The 19,860-nt window shown below is 33.4% G+C and overlaps 1 protein-coding gene across 2 annotated transcripts in view; it reads left to right on the top strand.

Annotated features, from left to right (window-relative positions):
* The window catches only part of pnt (ETS transcription factor pointed), a 324,499-nt gene that overhangs the window by 239,889 nt on the left and 64,750 nt on the right, over positions 1 to 19,860 (top strand). For both annotated transcript variants that reach the window (XM_089640996.1, XM_089640997.1), the window contains one exon: positions 6,013 to 6,129. In XM_089640996.1, the coding sequence (XP_089497122.1) occupies positions 6,013 to 6,129 (117 nt within the window). The remainder of the gene's footprint in view (positions 1 to 6,012; positions 6,130 to 19,860) is intronic.

Here is a 19,860-nt window from a genome sequence, read left to right as displayed (position 1 = left end):
TTTTACTTTTGATTACCGATCTATGGTTTCACTTTTAAATTTCGAACACAACGATATATTCGATATCAAATTAACTAAACCTTATGGTGTCTATACAAAATTTCGCACCTTAATTCTGTATTAGCCTAACTTAATTTTCCAATTATTGTTAATTTTAAGAAAATACCTGTACCGTACTTTCGTGTTCATACTGTCGAATAGAGTATATTATTAAAAATACAAAAAAAGTTACAATAATTAACTAGCATATAATAACTTGACAGTTGATCACAATTTGGTCATAAACTGAAACAGGTCGGCGTTTAATGGGATATCTCAAATGTCAATATTCAAAATGGCGTCGATTGTAGTATTATGGTCATCAACGTGATGGAATTTGTAACACTCCAATCACAAAAAGACATATTGAAATTGATTGATTAAATTCAAATACATGATTACAAAATGATCTTTTTAACTGGCTGAATCTTTCTCTTAACGCAAATTTTTTAGATACTTATTATAACTGTTCTTATTGTGTATTTTGTTTTGTATACAATCTACTATGTTTTCTTTAATGTATAATAATTATATATTTGTATATTTAATGTTTTTATCTTTAGAACTTATTGGTTTATATTGATTCCTGAACATGATAAAATAAAATGAAATAACTTGTGCCCCTTTTGTGGTTAAGAATAAATCGAAATTAAAAAAATGTAATTAAAAAAATATTCGTTTAAAAAACAAACCTCTTAAATTTCGAAGTCTGATTCAATAATCGTGTAATAAAACTGTAGATAGTATTCAATAAAGAAAATTGTATTTTCTTCATATTTATATTTTGAAAGCTGTAACGGTGTTAACCTAATGGAGCGATATTAACTTTTCTGCGCGCGCAGGTGGTAAACGGAACATTTGGCAGGTGCCCCAACCCTTGATACGAAATTCGAATTTACGTTCGAATTTGGAACCGCTGTAAAAAAATCTAACATTTCCACAGTATTTTTACAAAATGGGTACAAATATTTTGTTTCTTTTTACCAAGTGCCTTTGTTTTATGCGAATTGTTGATTTGTATATCTCGTGCTTCAGATATGCAACGGTGGGGAAATGTGGACATTACAATGGGCGCCATTGTTTATATAATTATTTCCATATGATAGTATTAATTTATCATCCGATCCTGTTGATCTGTCTGTTTTGCAACAGCTGTAAAAATGGATTTGTGAAGTTATGGGCAAGGTGGATAGGACCCGAAATTCGAATCTATTTTAAATAAATAAATATAAAACCTTCACCATGCAAATTTTCCTTCTCTCTCTAATAATCTCATTAAAAAGGTGTTTAATTATTTCGTCAACTTTTTATTAAATGCCTTGGCCATCAAGAGGTTTCATTACTGAATAAATAAATCAAAACGTTGGTTATTTTTTTTTACTTATGTACGTAATAAAACAATTTAAAGGGTGGATTTATTGATTGCAAATGACGTTGCAAGCTGAAAATAGTCTCAAAGAAAAAAAAGTTTTAAAATTTCACGACACCAGTGCTCACCATTCAACAGTTTTTAGTAAATAGCAGCTGGATAAAAATAATTAACATTTTTTATTTTTTTTATTGTTGATACATTATTTTACAATATTTCATATTCTAATTCAGTAATGTTGGCCTCACTGGGTTTTTTACCCGTGCTGAGGCCCCCATTTTATAATATAAGAATTTATACATTTAAAAAAAAAAAACAACATTAAAATAAAGATAAATTTAAACTAAAAATAGAGATTAAAAATTAAAATATAATTATCACACTAAAAGAAAAATATTTAAAGAGAATGGAAATCGGCATTTATAATGATTTATGTGTTTGTGCGTGTTGCGTGTTTTATATATTTTTTTGTGTTGCGTGTATATGTTTTATTCTTTTATATTATAGAGTTTTGGTAATATTGTCTTTTTTGTTCTTTAATCCATTTTTTATTTTGTGTTTGAATCTATTTTTATTTAAACATTGTACGTAATATTTGCATGAACAGGGATACAATTTAGCAAATTTAAAATTAGGTATGTTGTTTTTAATTTTTTTTAACTGCCTTTAAATGTGCAGCCCTTTTACTGTATATTTAAGAACACATTTACTACGATAAATAAAGTTGTCAGTGTCTCAATGCAGGTCTTCCCTTAGAATGTATTCTCAATTTAATAAGTAAATGTTGACATGCTAATATAAATATCCCCTACAAAAAATCAACCGTCATCGAATACCCACATCAATTATTATTTTGTAGTGAAATAACGGACTAAATTCCATGCAAATGGGACTGCATACTTTTACAAGAAACTCTGCATTTTTTAGTACGAAGCGTATATTTACTACCGCCCACTTCAATGGCTTTGCGTAATAAGTACCCTTTTAAAGGCTTCTAATCGTTCATCACTAACCCATTAACCTGTATGTTTTTCTTACTTGGCGTATTTTATCAACCCTTAAAACTATATTATATTCTGTCAATTCTAAGCCATTTTATATAATTATGTGCGTTCGATAGGGAGCTTTTGTATTCGATTATTTATAGGGCTCGTATTATAAATTTTCAATGTTTTGTTTTATTATTTGGGCTTTAATGCATCAGAGTATATCCACAGTGGTAGGTAGATACTCTCAGTATCGCCCCGGTGATCGCCATTCAGATTCAAAGCGTTGCTTAAAATGGAATTAACTGTCTTTAGTTACTAGATCTGACTATCCAGTCTTCCTCTTCACCGTCTCCCCCCCATTTTCACTAGCCTTAATAATAATAATATTTGGATGATTTTTATATCGCCTTTTTTGTGCAAAATCACCTCAAGGGCGCTGTAAAAGTATATAATATATTTCTACCATGTTATTACTAACTATATATGGAGATAATATACAGGTTCCATGATAACTCAATAATATGACAATTCAACACACCTTTAAAAAGTGACATAAAGTCATTAAAAGCGGCTAAAAACTAGATGAAAAATGCCTAGTTTTTATTTCATCACTTTTAATGAGTTTACATCACTTTTTAAAAGTGTTAAATTTATTAAACTCAACACAATGACAATCCAACACACCTTTAAAAGTGTCATAAAGTCATTAAAAGCGGCGAAAAAACTAGATAAAAAATCCTACTTTTTATTTAGTCACTTTTAATGACTTTACATCACTTTTTAAAAGTGTTAAATTATCTGAAAACAAGACATTTCCGTATCCCGACGCTTTCCTTCGGGAGAACGAAACAGGGTCTCTAAAAACGGGACGATACCGTTAAAAACGGGACGTATCGCCACGTTGGTAGCCCGTCTTCCTTGTTTCTATTATCTATGAGTTCTTCAAATTAAACTCACAAATCGTAAATATTCTCAATTTGTCGAATAACTGACTTTTAAGTTTATTAATTTAAATACTAAAGGGTAGCTATAAATACCAGGAGTTCATAATGGTAGAGGGTTGCTATAACGATAGTTTCCTCAGAGGCCAGTGCATGCTATAGCGACTAGCGACTGGCACATGGTGGACAGCTGTTGACTGGGGCAACCTGCCCGTCCCGACTGTATACTGTTGCAATTATTTAATCCCCGGCTCAGGGGGAATGCGTTTCTTCTGCATAACTTACGATGCACTTTATAAGTCGGGTTTCTTGCCTATAAAAAATGTCGAACGTGACCCATGGGACGGTCACATCTGTTGGATTAGTTTAAAAAATTAATTAGACCACGCATAAACTTTATATAAATAAAGTATTATTTATTTTTCGGAATAACTTTTATTGAGTAAAACCTCAAATTGTAATATTTAAATATTGAAGACAATATTAGTGATTTCTAAACGAAAATCTGAAACAGAAAAATCAGAAAAGTAAACGGTCACATCTGGGACTCGAACCCAGGACCCTTGTCTTTCCGGGACAGTGCTCTACCGACTGAGCTAATGGGACCCTATTCCCCTCGGTCACTTTTAACTGTATCATACTTCGAATAAGAACTACTATCATTGTCTTAATTTTTTCACCGCACATTTTTATTGGCAACTAAAAGGAAGTGACAATGACAGTTAACAAGTCTTTATATTTTTGATAATAAAACAATTATTTTATTATTATTAAAATGTACACAAAAAAATAGATTACGAATTCAAATTTCATCATCAGTTAGAATTGATCCACTGTCAATTTTTATGAGAATGGAAACAAATATAACCGCACAGAGTTTTGGCGGCCGGGCGGAAAGAGCCGACGAGTCACGAGGCTGGTCGAATGACGCGTTTTTCCGAGCAAGAATCAGTTTTAACATTAAAAAATTAACCCATAAGCGTCTTGTCCTGAGATTTCAACACACTTTTTTCGAAATCTTAAAGAAGAAATATGCAACAAACGATAAGGCGTCTTATAAACTTATATTTTTTGGTATCTAAATTGCTATTTCACGATAGGACTTCAATTTTACACAGTTTTTGCTATGATGTTAACTTGTACAGCAATCCAATGCTTTAACTTGAGAATATCACGTCATAAACAGTCTTTATGCTATAATCTTCATAATTTAAAATTAAACAGTAACTTTGTAAACATCACTTGGGAGGCGAGTGTTCTTTGTCAACACTCGCCTCCCAATCTCCCACTTATCCCTACCTCTTCCACTGTAGCTCAGACTGTCCACCTACCGTGATATCTACACATGTTAATTTAATATTTAGATTTTTAGTATTATACTGCCCTGATGAGGCTACGGTTGTAGCGAAACCCGGTCGGCATTAAGTATTTACCCATAAGTGATGTTTACAAAGTTACTGTTTAATTTTAAATTATAATGTCACATCACAAAGTAACCGCTTCATATGAAGAAATATAATCTTCATGTTTTCACACGAATTAATAATATGTACGGCATGTGAACGTGTTTCCAAGTTCAACGCTAATTAAATAACAACTATGTATGTGTTAAAATGTTGTTTGGTTGAAGTAAACGCTGAACTTACACGTAAATGAACTGTCAACTGTTTATTTACACCCTTCAATAGTTTATTACGCGTTACGTTCACTCATGAGAACTCGCTTTATGGATGAATCACATTGTTAAATATTAACGATCAATGTAATAAATACATTTTATTATTTAGATCCGTGAAAACGGGATATTATAATGGTCAGATTTGTGAAGATGAAAGTATTAATATAGTATTTGCCTCAGAAACACTGCATATTAGTAAAAAATTATAGACGATCAGAAATTTACCATTCGAATGATCACCGTTAGTAAGCTTTAAAAAACATTATTTAGGTTTAGATCTGTCAAAATGTAAACGAAAGAAATTCACACTTCCAGTTTAGTACAGAACTATTATTATTATTTTTGTACCTACTTTGTTGCTTGACTGATATATTTTATTACTTATCAGTTCAAATTTCATAAATGAAAAGTTGAGTTGAAGTTCAATCATTTTACGCATTACGCAGGAATAGAGGGAAATATTTCACATCACACATGCATGTACTGACAGCCGAAATTGAATATGTTTAATTATGTATTTACTGAACTCGTTAATAGTTTTATACACCATAATTTAATTGATATCGACTTAAAAATGTGAAATGTCTTAGGTTTAGATTAATATCAACAACTCTCAATGAATATATGAAACACAAGAAGACAGAAAATAAAAAATAATATTAATAAGAGTCTCAGTTGCGAGCGTGCCTTTTTTATATGTCTTCTTCTGTTTCATATTTTCTTTAATAGTTGCAATATTAATTGTAATAATTAAATATCACAATGAAGTGTAAAACCTTCAATAAGTTAATCCTAATTTTAATGTTTAAAGATGTATCCTTATAAAAGCTACGCTTGTATGTGTTGGGGGGTCGGGGGGGGGGGTGTTATTTAATTAGTTATTAAGAAGAATTTTATTATTGTTGTTGCTTTTTTAATTTTGATTCTGACCTTAAATTCTTCAAATATGTTTTCTGAGGACATGAAATTTTAAAAAATATATTTTATTATTTGCAGATATCCCGGCGCAGGTGCCACCGCTTACCCCGGGAACCAACAAGAAGATGACCGAGGCCTTGAAGGCCTCCTTCGCTTCCTGGGAAAAGGAACAGGTCCGCCTCAACATCACCAAAGGTAAGTCACCCTACAAATACTCCAAACTATTTTGATTTTAAATTTACCAATAATAAATATACTTATAGAAAACAATTTAGAATACATAGATTCTAAAAGTCTATGTAAAATAATGATTTAAAAACGGGCGTTTTAGAGATCGTGTAAAAGTTGCATTTATATTTACATTCTCGGGGCAGACTTGCGGGTAGTGGACTAGTTTTACTAGTTAGTAATGAAATGACTCTTGTGGAGTTCATGGTAAAAGTAGTTGTTTGAACTTAGTAGACCTCCAAAAATTTTGAATTTTTGTTATTTAATAAATCCAAACAAAAATTACATAAATACTTACCAACTTAATTACAAACCATAAATGTTTTTTTTATTTCAAATATGGATTTCATTTTATTTTATGCAGGATTTAAAAAAAAAGAATTACCTATACAATCTATCCAAAGAAACGTCACAAAGAGATATCAATGATAATTCTTTTTTCTAACTTTCTTGAGGCAGGTAACCATCATATTGGAAAGCTCAATCAAAGTTAGCTAGGATTCTTTGAATTATTTATTTTATTTGAAAGCAACAAACAGCGTATATAATAAAAAAATCGAATAAACATAATACTAAGTTAAAAATAGCTTGTGCAATTTGTCCAAAGAAATGTCACCATCTCAATTATTTTTTCAAATTTCTTAAAGGTAGGTTAACCAGATTATTGGTTATTCCGATTTGACAGCTCGTAGTAGGAACCACGTTCATGCGAATAAAAACGTAGTATACGGCAACCATCTTGAACCGCAACCGGAACGAAACAAATTTACAGACAGATGAAATGAAATTTTAAATTTACAGAAAGATAAAATGAAATTTCAAATCTACAGATGAAATGCCAAATGGTCGAATTAAAACAGGACTTCGCTACGTTCAGTCATTAATCAAACGTTATTTTGCACTATCACAATCTTTATGTTGTCTGTTAAAATATTGGATTGATTCAAACAATTACCTATTTCTACCTTGTTTCTTTCTTCTAGATATTATCCGATACCGCAATATTTGCAGGTGTTAGTATCTGCAGATATAATGCTATCGAAGTTTGTGTTATATTCTACTACCATTCTCAACGGTTTAGTTGGTAGAGGCACTTGTCCCGGTAATACTAGGAGATATGGGTTCGATTCCCATCAGTTGCGACCCTTACCTTTTTTGTGTATTCGTCTATTTCATATTTCATTGGGAGTTCTTGATGTCATCCTTTTCATTGATTTAATATGTATTACAGTGAGGTTTTTGAGCTTCAATAAGTTAATCCTAATAAATAAATAATAAACGATTTATGAATGTGATTAGATAGATTTGTTTGGCGGTCCATCTCCGCGTGAAATGTTACTCGTAATTAAACAAATAGGTCATAGTAGAATAGGGTAATCAGGGTATTGAAGAATAATCGTTAGATATATAAACAGGTATAATACGTTAGCCCATCAATTAACAAGAATAAAGTTGTTCATAAATTTTGTCTCTAGTTCATAGCACAGCTTTAATTTAAGATTCTGGAGGGATAAGAACATTTATGGAGCGCTAAATTACCGGCCTGATTTTGATATCCAATGGCACAAGCACTGAACAGATCAATCCTAGAAGTGTGATTTATACTTATTGGAAAGAAAACTAAAATACGTCAAATTTACACATAACCTACACGGAGGAAAATGATGCCGTCGAAATAGTGCCAATTTTCTGATAAAATATTAGTCATACAGAATATATTGAAACGTGTTCTTTTCCTAATAAATATCATGACGGAATGCGACAATATTGGTATTTGTATGAACACGTGTTCCGCCGTCCACATAAAACATTCGCTTAGCTGATATTTTTTTGCAGTCCCGTTTTTTAACAGGAAAACGAATATTTTGCCCTGATTCTTAATAAAATAACAGTATTTTATATCAGCAAGTTATCTCCGTGTAGACTAGTGAAAATTATAACCTGTCAAAAAAATCGAAATTTGAAATTTTTTTACCAATTCTGCCACGTGTAAAATAAAATGTAGTTTGATTCTGGCACACAGACACGCCCATAACACACTACCATCGGTTTTTTCTCTTCAGGGGCACAAGCCTCGGTCCTAGCTAACAGCTGCAACATTATTGAATTTATAGCTTGTACAATTTGCATTTGGCGTATTTTTATATCACCTTTGATCTCTCTGCCATCTGCACCTTATTGCTGACTTGATGCCTGAAAGCTTTTATTATGTCAAATTCATTTTTAAAGAATTCATAGCTAAGCTGGGTCAATTATGATATAAATATAATATTATATACAGAGTTTTAAAACGTTGACAGAATTAAATTAATATGATTTTTTAGTTCTTTCGTTTTAGACTTTTAATACTTTTTTTGCTTGTTTCTTTGAGATGTTCTTGGATTTTCTTCTTACTGGAAACTCGTTAAAAACTTCAGGAGTCGACCTTCAAAACAACTTTTTCGATTCAAATATGAGATTGTGAAAAATAAGTAACCCTTTATTGTCACCTTGTTTTATATATCTTAGTGATTTATAGTTCCAAAGCTCCATTTAGCTTGAGTTTAAAATCGTTTGGTTGTAGTACAAGTGTTTTGCGACATTACCTGCGAAGAAAAATTTTTTCAAATATATACGAGCCATTCATAATATGATTCTTCCCACAATGCATAATATCTGAAAAACGGTGTTCAGAAACTCATAGTACAAGCGGGAAACTGGAGAATCTACATCACATTTGTTGGTATAACTTTTTTTCATTTGAGATTTCGCTTTTGAGTAAATCGAGTTTAAAGTTTTTTAAGTAAAAATTTGACAAAAAAACCGGTCGATTGAGGGTTATAACATCGGCTATTTAATGTATTTTAAAATGCGTCGAAGCGTTTCTTTCGGCTATAAAAGTTTTATTTAACACTTTAGCAATTAAAAAGTAAAAAGAAAAAAATCGAATTGTGTTTTTTGTTTCTCTTAATCAATCTGCGATGTAGATTCTCAAATTTGTACATGTACAAGACTTTTCGGACACCGTTTTCAAGGTGGTAAAATATTTTGTTTTTGTCGACCATATTGTTCGCTTTCATATAAACATCACCATCTCCTTACCATGCAATGCCAACTGTGGGAACCACTGTTCCGAGTAAAAAATAACTTGGGTTTAGAAATGGTTTCCATTTAAAAGCTCTAATCGTTCTCTCATATTCCGCTGACCACGTCCAAAAAAAAACGAACAATCATAATATATTTCGTAGGTGTTCAACAAAAATAATTTCTCCGTATTTCTCCGTTTACCGGCGGGTTTAATTGCGGCAATTGTACGTAGCTATAGTGTTTTAGCTAGATAAAGCTGGGGTCAGCAGGAAGTGAACCGTTGGCTTTGTCCGGACACACGAGGCCCGATGCGCGCTGCCCGCTACCATGTACCATCGCCTCATGCTCGGTGGTCGCAACTCTCATTAGTTACATCTAGGCCCGGCTCAGATGGACGATTGATAGAGATGCTGTATTCAGATCGAGTCTATCAACGCTAAATCACATCGGTTTTTTTTTATAGAATAAAACACATACGATCTATGTTAAAACAAAGAAACATACACGGTGCTTTTATTTAGTCATTAAAATCCACATACATCTCAATTTATAATATTAATAATTCCCTGAAACCAAACATTTATTAAAAATGTAAACTAATGTGTATCATATTTTTATGTATTTATAAAGGAACAGGTTGGAATATATAATATAAAACGAGTTTCGTAGTTTATCGTTGTACCCATAGACATATGAATATTAGTAGACCTGCCCTAAGTGATTAAAAGCGTATTATCCCCACTCCCCATACCGGTTCCATTGAGCCGGCTGGGCTCGCATATGGCCTCAAGTGAAATTTGAAAACGTGACGTCATCATTCTTGTGCGAACTATGGTCGAGGCATCATCGGTTCATTTTACGAAATAAAACGGCAAAATGTTGACTTGTGATATGAAAACTTGTAAAAATAGATGTGAAAAAGAGAATAAACCCAATTGTCGTATTACATTCCATAAGCATTATTTTACTTTATTTTAAGCTTATTCACACCGTATTATATGGATCAGTTTTAGAAACATATACTATCACATCTCAATGTAGCGATTCTCAAGTGTGCTCATCGTTGTTTACTGGGGTAAGTAAATTATGAGACATTTGTAAAAGTGTCTTAACTAAATACTCTGAAACTAACTACGACTCTGAAAATAGAAGCTGCCTTACTTTGCCGAATTTGGACTTCGCAAATTAGTTCATAACGTGGCGAGTAATTTGCGCTCCCATGTAGAAATGTCTATTCATTCAAAAGCAGATTTTACTTTTAAGAACTAAATGGTGATATTATAATGCGAGATGCCTATTTACTGTCAGATTGATTTATTGACGAATCACAGTCAGCCTTACTCCCTTCGTTCTTCAACAGTTGATTTTACCCCTCGCCATTAGCTTCTCGTCTATTAATTCCTATGTCTGTGGTTGTACCTCACAAAAAAGAGACTGACTCTTCTGCCTGGTTGTGTCAAATAACTAAGTATTTAAAAAAATATATTGAAGACAATATTTATAGTGATTTATTTTTGGGGTATTATGCCGTGTTGCGCTACCCCTTCTTTTGCCAACGTTTCGGACACTGCAATACTGTTCGAAACGTTGGCTAAATAAGGAGATAGCGCAACACGGCATCATACCCCAAAAAAATAACTAATACTTTTGGCCGTGAAAATCTCAAATCATTCCTGATTAACCACTTTCAAACGAAAATATGAAATAGAAAAGACAGAAAAAGATTCTGCCTTGCCGGTATGTCGCTCTAACCACTGAGCTAATTCGACCCTACCCGAATTAAACTGCAATCTAGATAGTGTCTTGGTTAAATATAATCTTTATTTTTATTTTAAATACAACAAATCTATTTACATTTTTACAAATCTATGATGAATCCTTAACATATATTTACAGTGGAATAACTAATTAAATAAAAGTTCTTGTGGTCGGACTATATTATAATAATATAAACCAGGAAAACTCGGTGTGTCAAATTTCATGACGACATGAGTACTATTTTACGCAATAATGCTGAAACAAATGCCTTCAATGGTTAAGGAAAGCGAATGAACAACAATTAGCTTTCCTAAGGACTTTATTAGACGCTTCCTGCCGCATCGTTTAAGGTAAATTACATCCTTAAGGCACTTAACACACCACTAACTAGTGTATACACGATTTAGGAGCACATTATCAAACTGGGTTATTAAATTATTTGTCGCGCCCGCACGACAAACCGATTACCCAAGTGATTATGATTACCTATAAACGTATCACTTGAACTTATGCAAACGTTTGAGATTAAATTATAAATTAAGTACTAAATTTATTTGTAAGGGGTCTTATAAAAATGTGGGCTCTCTTGTTAAAAACATAATTGTATTGTTTTTTTTTTTAAATTTATATATTATAACTGAGATCTGCTTGCTCGCGTCGTGAAATATGCACAGATTTTCTGTCTTGAATTTCCAGACCATTGCAAGTATTTTCAGCCTGTGAGCTATGGAGATTTTGAATCGATTAAACATTCAAAATTAAGAACTTGAAGCCATAGTAACTATTCCATATTATTCAATTGTTAAATATTGTTGAAACTCGAAGCCATGTAGTAGGTAATTACTGAAAAGTTTATATTTATCAATCGAATCGCACTCTCTCGACCCATCGTCTTGCATCGCAGATGGAGAGATGGATTCATACGTCATTCCTGGACATATTGACCCCCAGATTCCTACCCACCCCTCGTACCTTTTTCCTTTCCAGTACTTCCCATCCTTAAAAAGACCCTCCACATAGCATCCCCAAAGATATTGAAAATATTCTTATTAAATTTATAATAAGCCATATTCTAAAACTTCCGGTAATTGTTTGGTTTCGGTTGCCTCCAATTTTCTGAGCCTCCTGTTTTATATTATGTTTTAGTTTTAATGTTCTTGTTTTGTCCTGTCCTGCTGTTATTGTTATTCTAAGTTTTGTCATCACTTTGCATAAACAGTGTATTTAGTGCTATAATATTAGATCTGTATTGGGTAAGGCACACTTAGGAATAATACCATTTTTAAGTTTGTTATAGTTAAGCGCACTTGAAGTGAAATGACACTAAACTGCGCTATATAAATGCCATGTTATTATTATTAAATATCTAACATTTAAAATCGACCCAAAGATTTAAAAATATTTATACACATAATAATACAATTGGAATACAACAAACACCATGCAAATGGTGTTCACACTACAAGTGAATAGTTTATTAAATATAAAATCATATTTTGATCCAATTCAGTGTGAAATTCTATCAGTCGCGTTTGGAATTCGTTCGTAAATAGATTTAGTTTGATTCCCCCCTCCAACTTGCCGCCATTTTACGGCGGGGGGTTCATATCCGGTCTTCACAATGGCCATATCTTTTTTTACACTTTTCATGTTATTCATTATTGAAAATCACTGAATAGAACGCGTCCTCACTTCCGGTCGACCTGGACGCCATATTTCTCTGTAGTCTTTGATTGCGACTGAAAAAAAATCAATTTCAGGGTAATTTTGCGTACCTACATTCAAAGGGTGTAAACTATTATCAGATTGTTACAACAGATAGACTTGATGTTTAACACAAACCTACTGATCGTGATTTCAAACAAAATATACTTATGGATAAGTATTTCGCCCTTTCTCAGAAACAGAAAAGAGCTTCGTTGTAACTTTTCTTTTTATGGCATGTCTCGTTTTTGTACGCTATTTCGTTGTGATGTACAAAATATGAAATAAGTACCTACTTGCAAATGTCCTAATCATAATGAAGTGAAAACACATAATTTGGACTATATATTAGCAATTTTGTGTAATTACCACAACGAACGTCGTTATTGGTATTTTAACACATACAAAATTGCTTTAAACATGCTTAAAAGTACGAAGTAGTTCAATGTGGTAAGTTATTTGAATCATAAAATACTTTAACCTTTTTACTCTTGTCATTTTTTACTTGCCAGTTCTAATGCGATCCGCCTTTCTGTACCGCAAGGAGGCTCCGTTTGTCTTATATAAATAAGACTTCAGTCTTTGGGCGGCATACTTCACAAGGAGTGTCGGTAAAGATGAAAGCGCTGAGGTGTGATCACAGAGATGTATATTAGAAGAAAATGCCATTTAAAATCGAAAAATGTTAGTTCTTATTTTTACCCACAGACTACGTCATGCGATCTCGTTTGGTATTCTTCTTTCACACTTACACATGAAGCGAAAATGCATTATATGTTTTCTTCAATGGGTTTTCCGACGAAAAATAATTACTTTTCATAACATATCATTCCCCGCTGCGGTATATGGGGATGAAAGAACTTACACTCTCTTTAAAGTATGCTATCACAATATTAACGTGCTGCATATTGGTATCCATGGTTGTATCCTAGATTAAAGTTCCATATGTCTAAACACCGTAAAATAAAGCGACAAATCGATGGGATTTGCATCACCCCTAGTTTTCCCAAACTATTCGAATATATTTCACGTACATTCATTTCATATTCAGGAATGCCTCAAGGCACCCACTTAGGTCCACCCTTCTTTATTGTAAAGCCAATTACTAAATTTGAGTTTAATATATATTATAATAAAACAAATAAAAAACTTTATTCCACTTAATTTTATTTTGACCGTAACCGGTTTCAGCTCGTCAAAGCCATCTTCAGACTGGTATACAAAATTCTTAGTCTACTATTTTGTCTTTTATTTGTTTTATTATAATATATTATAATGGAATTCCACCACGAATTATCGGTCTCAAAAATAGAAATATTGAGTTTAATACATATCTCAAATATGTTTTCACAATTACTTTAAGTTGTGTGCCTTCTCTCTGCTATAATTTTGCCACAATTCAATAATGCCAACACGTATTTGAGTTTGAGTATGTTTGTCCACATTAACACGTCTCTAAACTGTCCTGCCCCATTATGTAGCCCAGTGTTTGTTCGAATCGCGGCTTCAAATATTGACACTTTGAATAACTTGGGCGTGGGGCCAGTGTTGTTCATTAAGAAAAAATATACTATCTTATCTCGGACGTGTCCAGAGCATTTTACAGATACTTGCGTATATGTATTAAAAATACGTATTTCTCCACAATTTATTTTATTGTTTATTCTAGATCTCGGAGAGGGTGATGCAATCCCACGAGTTCGATATAATACTTAGAATACCTATATTAAAATAAAATGCAGATATTATGAGTGTAAAAAACAAGAAACACACAAAACAATATGTTAAAAAATACTTTTTAACATATTTGATGAACAGCGTATTTTCATGAACACTGTTCGTATCATATAATATATGTATGTACCGTTTTCTTTGAATCCTGAGAACGAACTGTGTAACTGTGTATATTATAATGTACATTGACGAACACCCATTTTTATTACTTGAATAATCGTCTATAAGGGAAGCTTCCACACTTCACTTCTGCATAACGCATTAACTTCAGAATGCGTTTTGCAATCTAAGTTGCAAGCGACAGACTTTCCAATGTTACAATATTCTTAATTTCCAATTTTCGAATGTCCTTAATTCATGGTTCACAGTAAATGGGATAATCCCGTCAAACATTATGTAAACAAATCATATGTTTCAACTTTTTTGTTCTCATATTGTTAGTATAATCCGTCTTACATGCTCTTTGAAACTAGCCTCTAGCATCATGGGCCTAAAACAATATTCTTTCAAGTCAAAATATCTAACAAGTTTTGAGCGAAAAAAACAAACACTGAACGCACATTTGTAAGCGGAAACGGAGATAGAAATCGGGATTTGTTCACCTTTTTGACCGGCTTTTGTTTATTTGAATTTCCAATCGGCACGCGATTGTTTCTTTTTCAGAGTACATTTTTTTCGTACATATAAATTATATCGGGGTGTTAATGTCCGATTTAGTATAAATCCTGCTATTGGAATCTTTGAATATTTAATTTGAACATGTCCAAGGGGGAGTTGGGAAACGGTGGGATCAAGCGACCAGCTTATTTAACATGGGGTTAATTAGGGCTCGCGTTTTCCAGTAGGATAGATGAAAGGACGTTTCGGATCAATAAATAATGCTTTGTCCTTTTTTTTAACCCATGTTGATTTAATTTTTATGTTTTTCGGAAATTCAAATAACAAATATTCAAAGTAGTAAACTCATTAAAATTTGTATTTTTGAGGTGAAACAGCTGTTGTTTAAGTATTAATATTATATCTTCGCTACCACCTGTAAAAACAACAATAATTTACTTTACCTAATCTATTTTACTTATTAGTTTTTTTTAACAAGCCTTTAATTTAAAATATTGCATTTTGTGTTTTTTCAGTAAAGTGCATATTTTAAAGCTCCTTAGTTCCTATTAAAAATGACGTTGCGTGCTAAAAAATATTGCATTAACACAGAAAGCTTAGCGAATTTCACACTGGCGTAGTTCACTGTTCGATCGTTTTTGCTGCTTCGGAAAACATTTGTTAGTTTTTGTGCCATACGATTCTCAACCTAGTTATAATACGACATGTAATATTATTTGCAATTCTTTTTCAGATTTTTTTCGGAATTACGAAAAGCAAGAACATTTTTCCCTATGTTTCCTACCATCTCGAAAATAAACTAAATATGCTCGATCAAATCCATTTCCCATGTTAGGAATCAAACATAATGTTCCGATCTCGAGGGCTTTAAGAGAGGACGAATCTCCGGTCGGGGGATTGAACTCGGCTATATTAGATATTTCCAATCTCCAGCTGTTTTAGTGTGTGGAAATGGAGAAATAGTTGCATTACAATTCTTCCCACAGCAAATCTTATTGGGGATGTGAAGGAGCGAAGTCGTCTTGCACAGGAAATTGCACCCTCAATATGAAAAACTGAGTGCCAATTATTTTACCTGAATGTTGAAAAGTCGCGTTCAGAATACGTTTTATTATTTGATTGAGCACGCTTGTGATCATAGCTCGGAGAACATCGTATATTGCTAAAGGTGAGTTCTGGTATTATGAAATTCTTCATTTCTATCATTAGCTAGAGCGCTGAAACATATTTTAAGCTCCCCAAAAAAAAGTCATAACGCCATAATATGCGGTTTGTTTCGTATTTTTTGTTTTAATAAATTGTTGGTTAACCTGACATTTTAACCTGACCTAACCTAACCTAACGTAACACATCTTATTTACATTTTATTAATTGCATTAAGTTTTGCATACTTAATGAATAAATTTGGTTTAGTATTATTCTTCGCGTGTCAGTCAAAGTTCTTTTCCTCTCAGGATGATTGAACCAGTTACAACGATTATAAAATTATCGCCCTCCTCCGTGTAAGATTATTTTCTCTTTAATTACCGAGAAATCATTATTTATTGCCTCATAATTGCCGGTCTGCTTATTCGATGCTCGCCATTACAATAATTCAAGGAATTCACTCTTTTTTCTCGTAGTTTCAATTTTTCAAGGTTTTCCTTGCGAGAGCATTATTTTTACTCACTCTATAAAATTAATAGGTAAAAGCTGAAAAGGCTGTAATATCCCTCTCTTTCCCACAAACGACGAAAGAAGATAAGTTTTTAGAAGCAAGGATACATAGTTGATACCTGCCAAACTGAATGTAATTACACGAAGATATATATTTTACATTAGCTCCACACAGGAGGAAAATAATTCCACCTAGGGCCTATATCATCTTTGGGGATGCATTTTAGAAATATATTATATATTTGTACAGCGCCCTTGAGGTGATTTTGCAGAAAAACGGCGCTACACAAATCATCCAAATATTATTACTATAAAGGAGAGGAAGTTCTGGGAAAGAAAGGGGTATGAGGGGTGGGTAGGAATATGGGGGTCAGTATGTCAAGGAGTGACGAACGTATAAATCCATCCCTCCCACTGCGATGCAAGGCGATGTTCCGAGAGAGTCCTGCTGGAGATGTCAAAAGGTCTCCCTCAACCAGTAGTCCCTCAGTCGGGAGAGACTCCCGATCCGGCTTGCCACGCAGGTAGTATGCAGGCGCATCTGTCGCCAAGACAGCAACCTGCTAAGTCACCAAACCTAGCGGAACACTTGGGGTGACCTATGGCATAGGTGTTGGTTATCCAATAATTGGTTTCCCAAATTTACCTGAATAAGGATGTTAGGATTTTTCAAGAGCCATGTTGTGTCAGTAATATTAATCAGAACTACGGAGATCAACTCTCCCCGCCCTTAATTAAGTTGGAAACATATTTTTCATATATAGCTAGCTCGTTAGCCCATAAATTATTAATTAATTAACGTTTTTCATCATGTCATGAGGCCTGTATATTTTAAAAGGTAATTTTAAATAGTTTAAATGTATTTTCTAGCTTTGTTAAGCGCCTTGACGTGATATTTCACTAAGTGGCGCTGTGTAAATTAGCCAAGTATTGGTATTATTTAACCGACAAGGCGTGTGCAAGTATGCATTTGCATAATAAATGCCTACTTGGATTGTGCATGCTTACAAAATGCAATTATTAATCTAAATGGATTTCATCAAAATCTAATAATGTGTACCTAGTGGGACTAATACATGTCATGCATCATTGTTGTATCATCCGCGATGAGTTCTTAGAAAACCATGCATCGGAAAATTGCCATAATCGAATAAATAAATGCAGCCGATTCGCTGGAGGGTGACGAGGGTTTTATTACTTTCCGAAGCTGTGGCAACACTGGCCGTTTTACGATTTCAAAATATCCGTGCCACTTTTTGATATGTGCCGCAATTAATCGATTCGGCACATCCAATTCATTTGGATAATGTAAAGATAAAGCTAAACGTATGTGGGTGAGTTATCGCAGCTAAAGTTTTCAGCTTCCATAAAGTAGGAGACTTTCTTACAATATCGCTTTTATTTTTTTCTGAATACCGCAAGATTCCTAACTGCTCTCAAGCATCTGGAGCCACTGAGATTATGGCATCCCCAATAGAGTATGTTGTTTGGCTGAAGGCAATAGGAAGTGGACGGAGATGTGGAAGATAATTTGCCTGTATTTTTTTCTGCGATTTTTCGCCCTGAGAAAAGTATTCCACATGGATTAAATCAAGTCCCCATCTAAAAATGACTAAAAATACCATGTACGAGTATGTCCAAAATGTAAAACACCATACCAGATTGAAATATATGTGGTGTTACCGATTAACGGTGCTAATTAATGTTTAATTGATAATGATGACGAGATTGTAGGTACTAGGTTATGACAGCTCGACCAAGCGTACGTTATGCCATCTTTTGATTATAATTTTAACTGTTGTTGCGTTTTGAAATCCGTTCCGATCCACTTGCGTGACCACAATGAAGAAACATCCACAATATTTTTTGACTTGCCCTATAATAATAATTCTTTATCTGGCTCATAGATGTGCAGCAACGTAGCCGAAATTGCTCTCGGATGATTTAGGTTGTTGATAACACGGTTTCACTTTTAACTTTTAAAGATTCGCTCCTAACGATCCAAGAGTGCTTTAATTGTTTGTCCTGTGTCCATTGTTCTGGTTCCAGATCGCTGGTTTCCTGCGCTAACGCAATAAACTAAAAGCCGTTTTTGAGGTATTCTTACATTCGCCATGGCTCCTTTGTTGTTGTGTTAGGAACATTTTATACGCCAGTAGTTACAGAAAATACCAGTATTCTTGGAAATGATCACATTTATTCGAACCCGCCGTATGATAATCATTTATTTAAACGCGAATACAGCAGATAAGAACACTGCTAACTAATTACGCGATTGTATTTATCACTGTCTTTCCTAAACAAAGTATCAATTCATACCAGAACTAATTATTTGCTGTTATTTCACTAGCGAGTGGAATGAAATAATATAAATGCGAGCTTACTCCAAACTTATGTTTATGATAGGAACCTGAACGAAACGTATTATGGCTAAAAACATTGATTCTGAATGTATTAGTTTTATTGTATACTAGCTGACGTGCACCCGCCGTTGCTCAGGGTTATTAATGGTTTGGAATAAATGTTTGAGGTTGTGAATTCTAATGTACTTGAAAACTGGGTGCATTTTTGAGATATAATTTATTGTAAACACTTGGAAAGGTTTACTTTTTTAGATTATTAGTTTCACTTGATCGTGCCTTGTCTTCTCAACTTCTCCTATCGTTCACATATTCTCCTTATACATCTTTCTTCGTTCATCACGTACGCCTCATTTTACCGCAAATCTTAATTTGATTCATTTCTTCCTTGGGCCTCCCCGACTTTCTCTACCTACCCTTCATAATAAAATGACATCACATCGACTGTAGTCCGACTCCGTATACTCATTCCAGTGCAGAGATAACGTGTCAAGTCTTCCTCGGGCGTTCCCGACTTTTCCCACCATTCACCACTGTACACAATAATTTTACTGTTAAAAGAACTACATTATATTGCCTTTATTCGACCACGTATCTCATTCAAGTGCAGAGATTATGCGTTAAGTCTTCCTCCGGTGTTCACGAATTTTTCTACCATTTAATACCGCAATTAACAAATTATTTCAAAAGAATACAACTTTTTTGCAAATCTTTCTTAGATTAACTATTAAAATTTGTTTTTTTTTCATACTGACCCGAGTGGGATTGACCTTACTGTTGACAAAATCGAGGTACGTTTGAC

This window comes from Hesperophylax consimilis, chromosome 16 (genome assembly GCF_061612785.1).
Source record: "Hesperophylax consimilis isolate HC1 chromosome 16, BYU_Hcon_1.0, whole genome shotgun sequence".
Lineage (NCBI taxonomy): Eukaryota > Metazoa > Arthropoda > Insecta > Trichoptera > Limnephilidae > Hesperophylax > Hesperophylax consimilis.
This window is presented reverse-complemented; position numbering and strand designations above follow the sequence as displayed.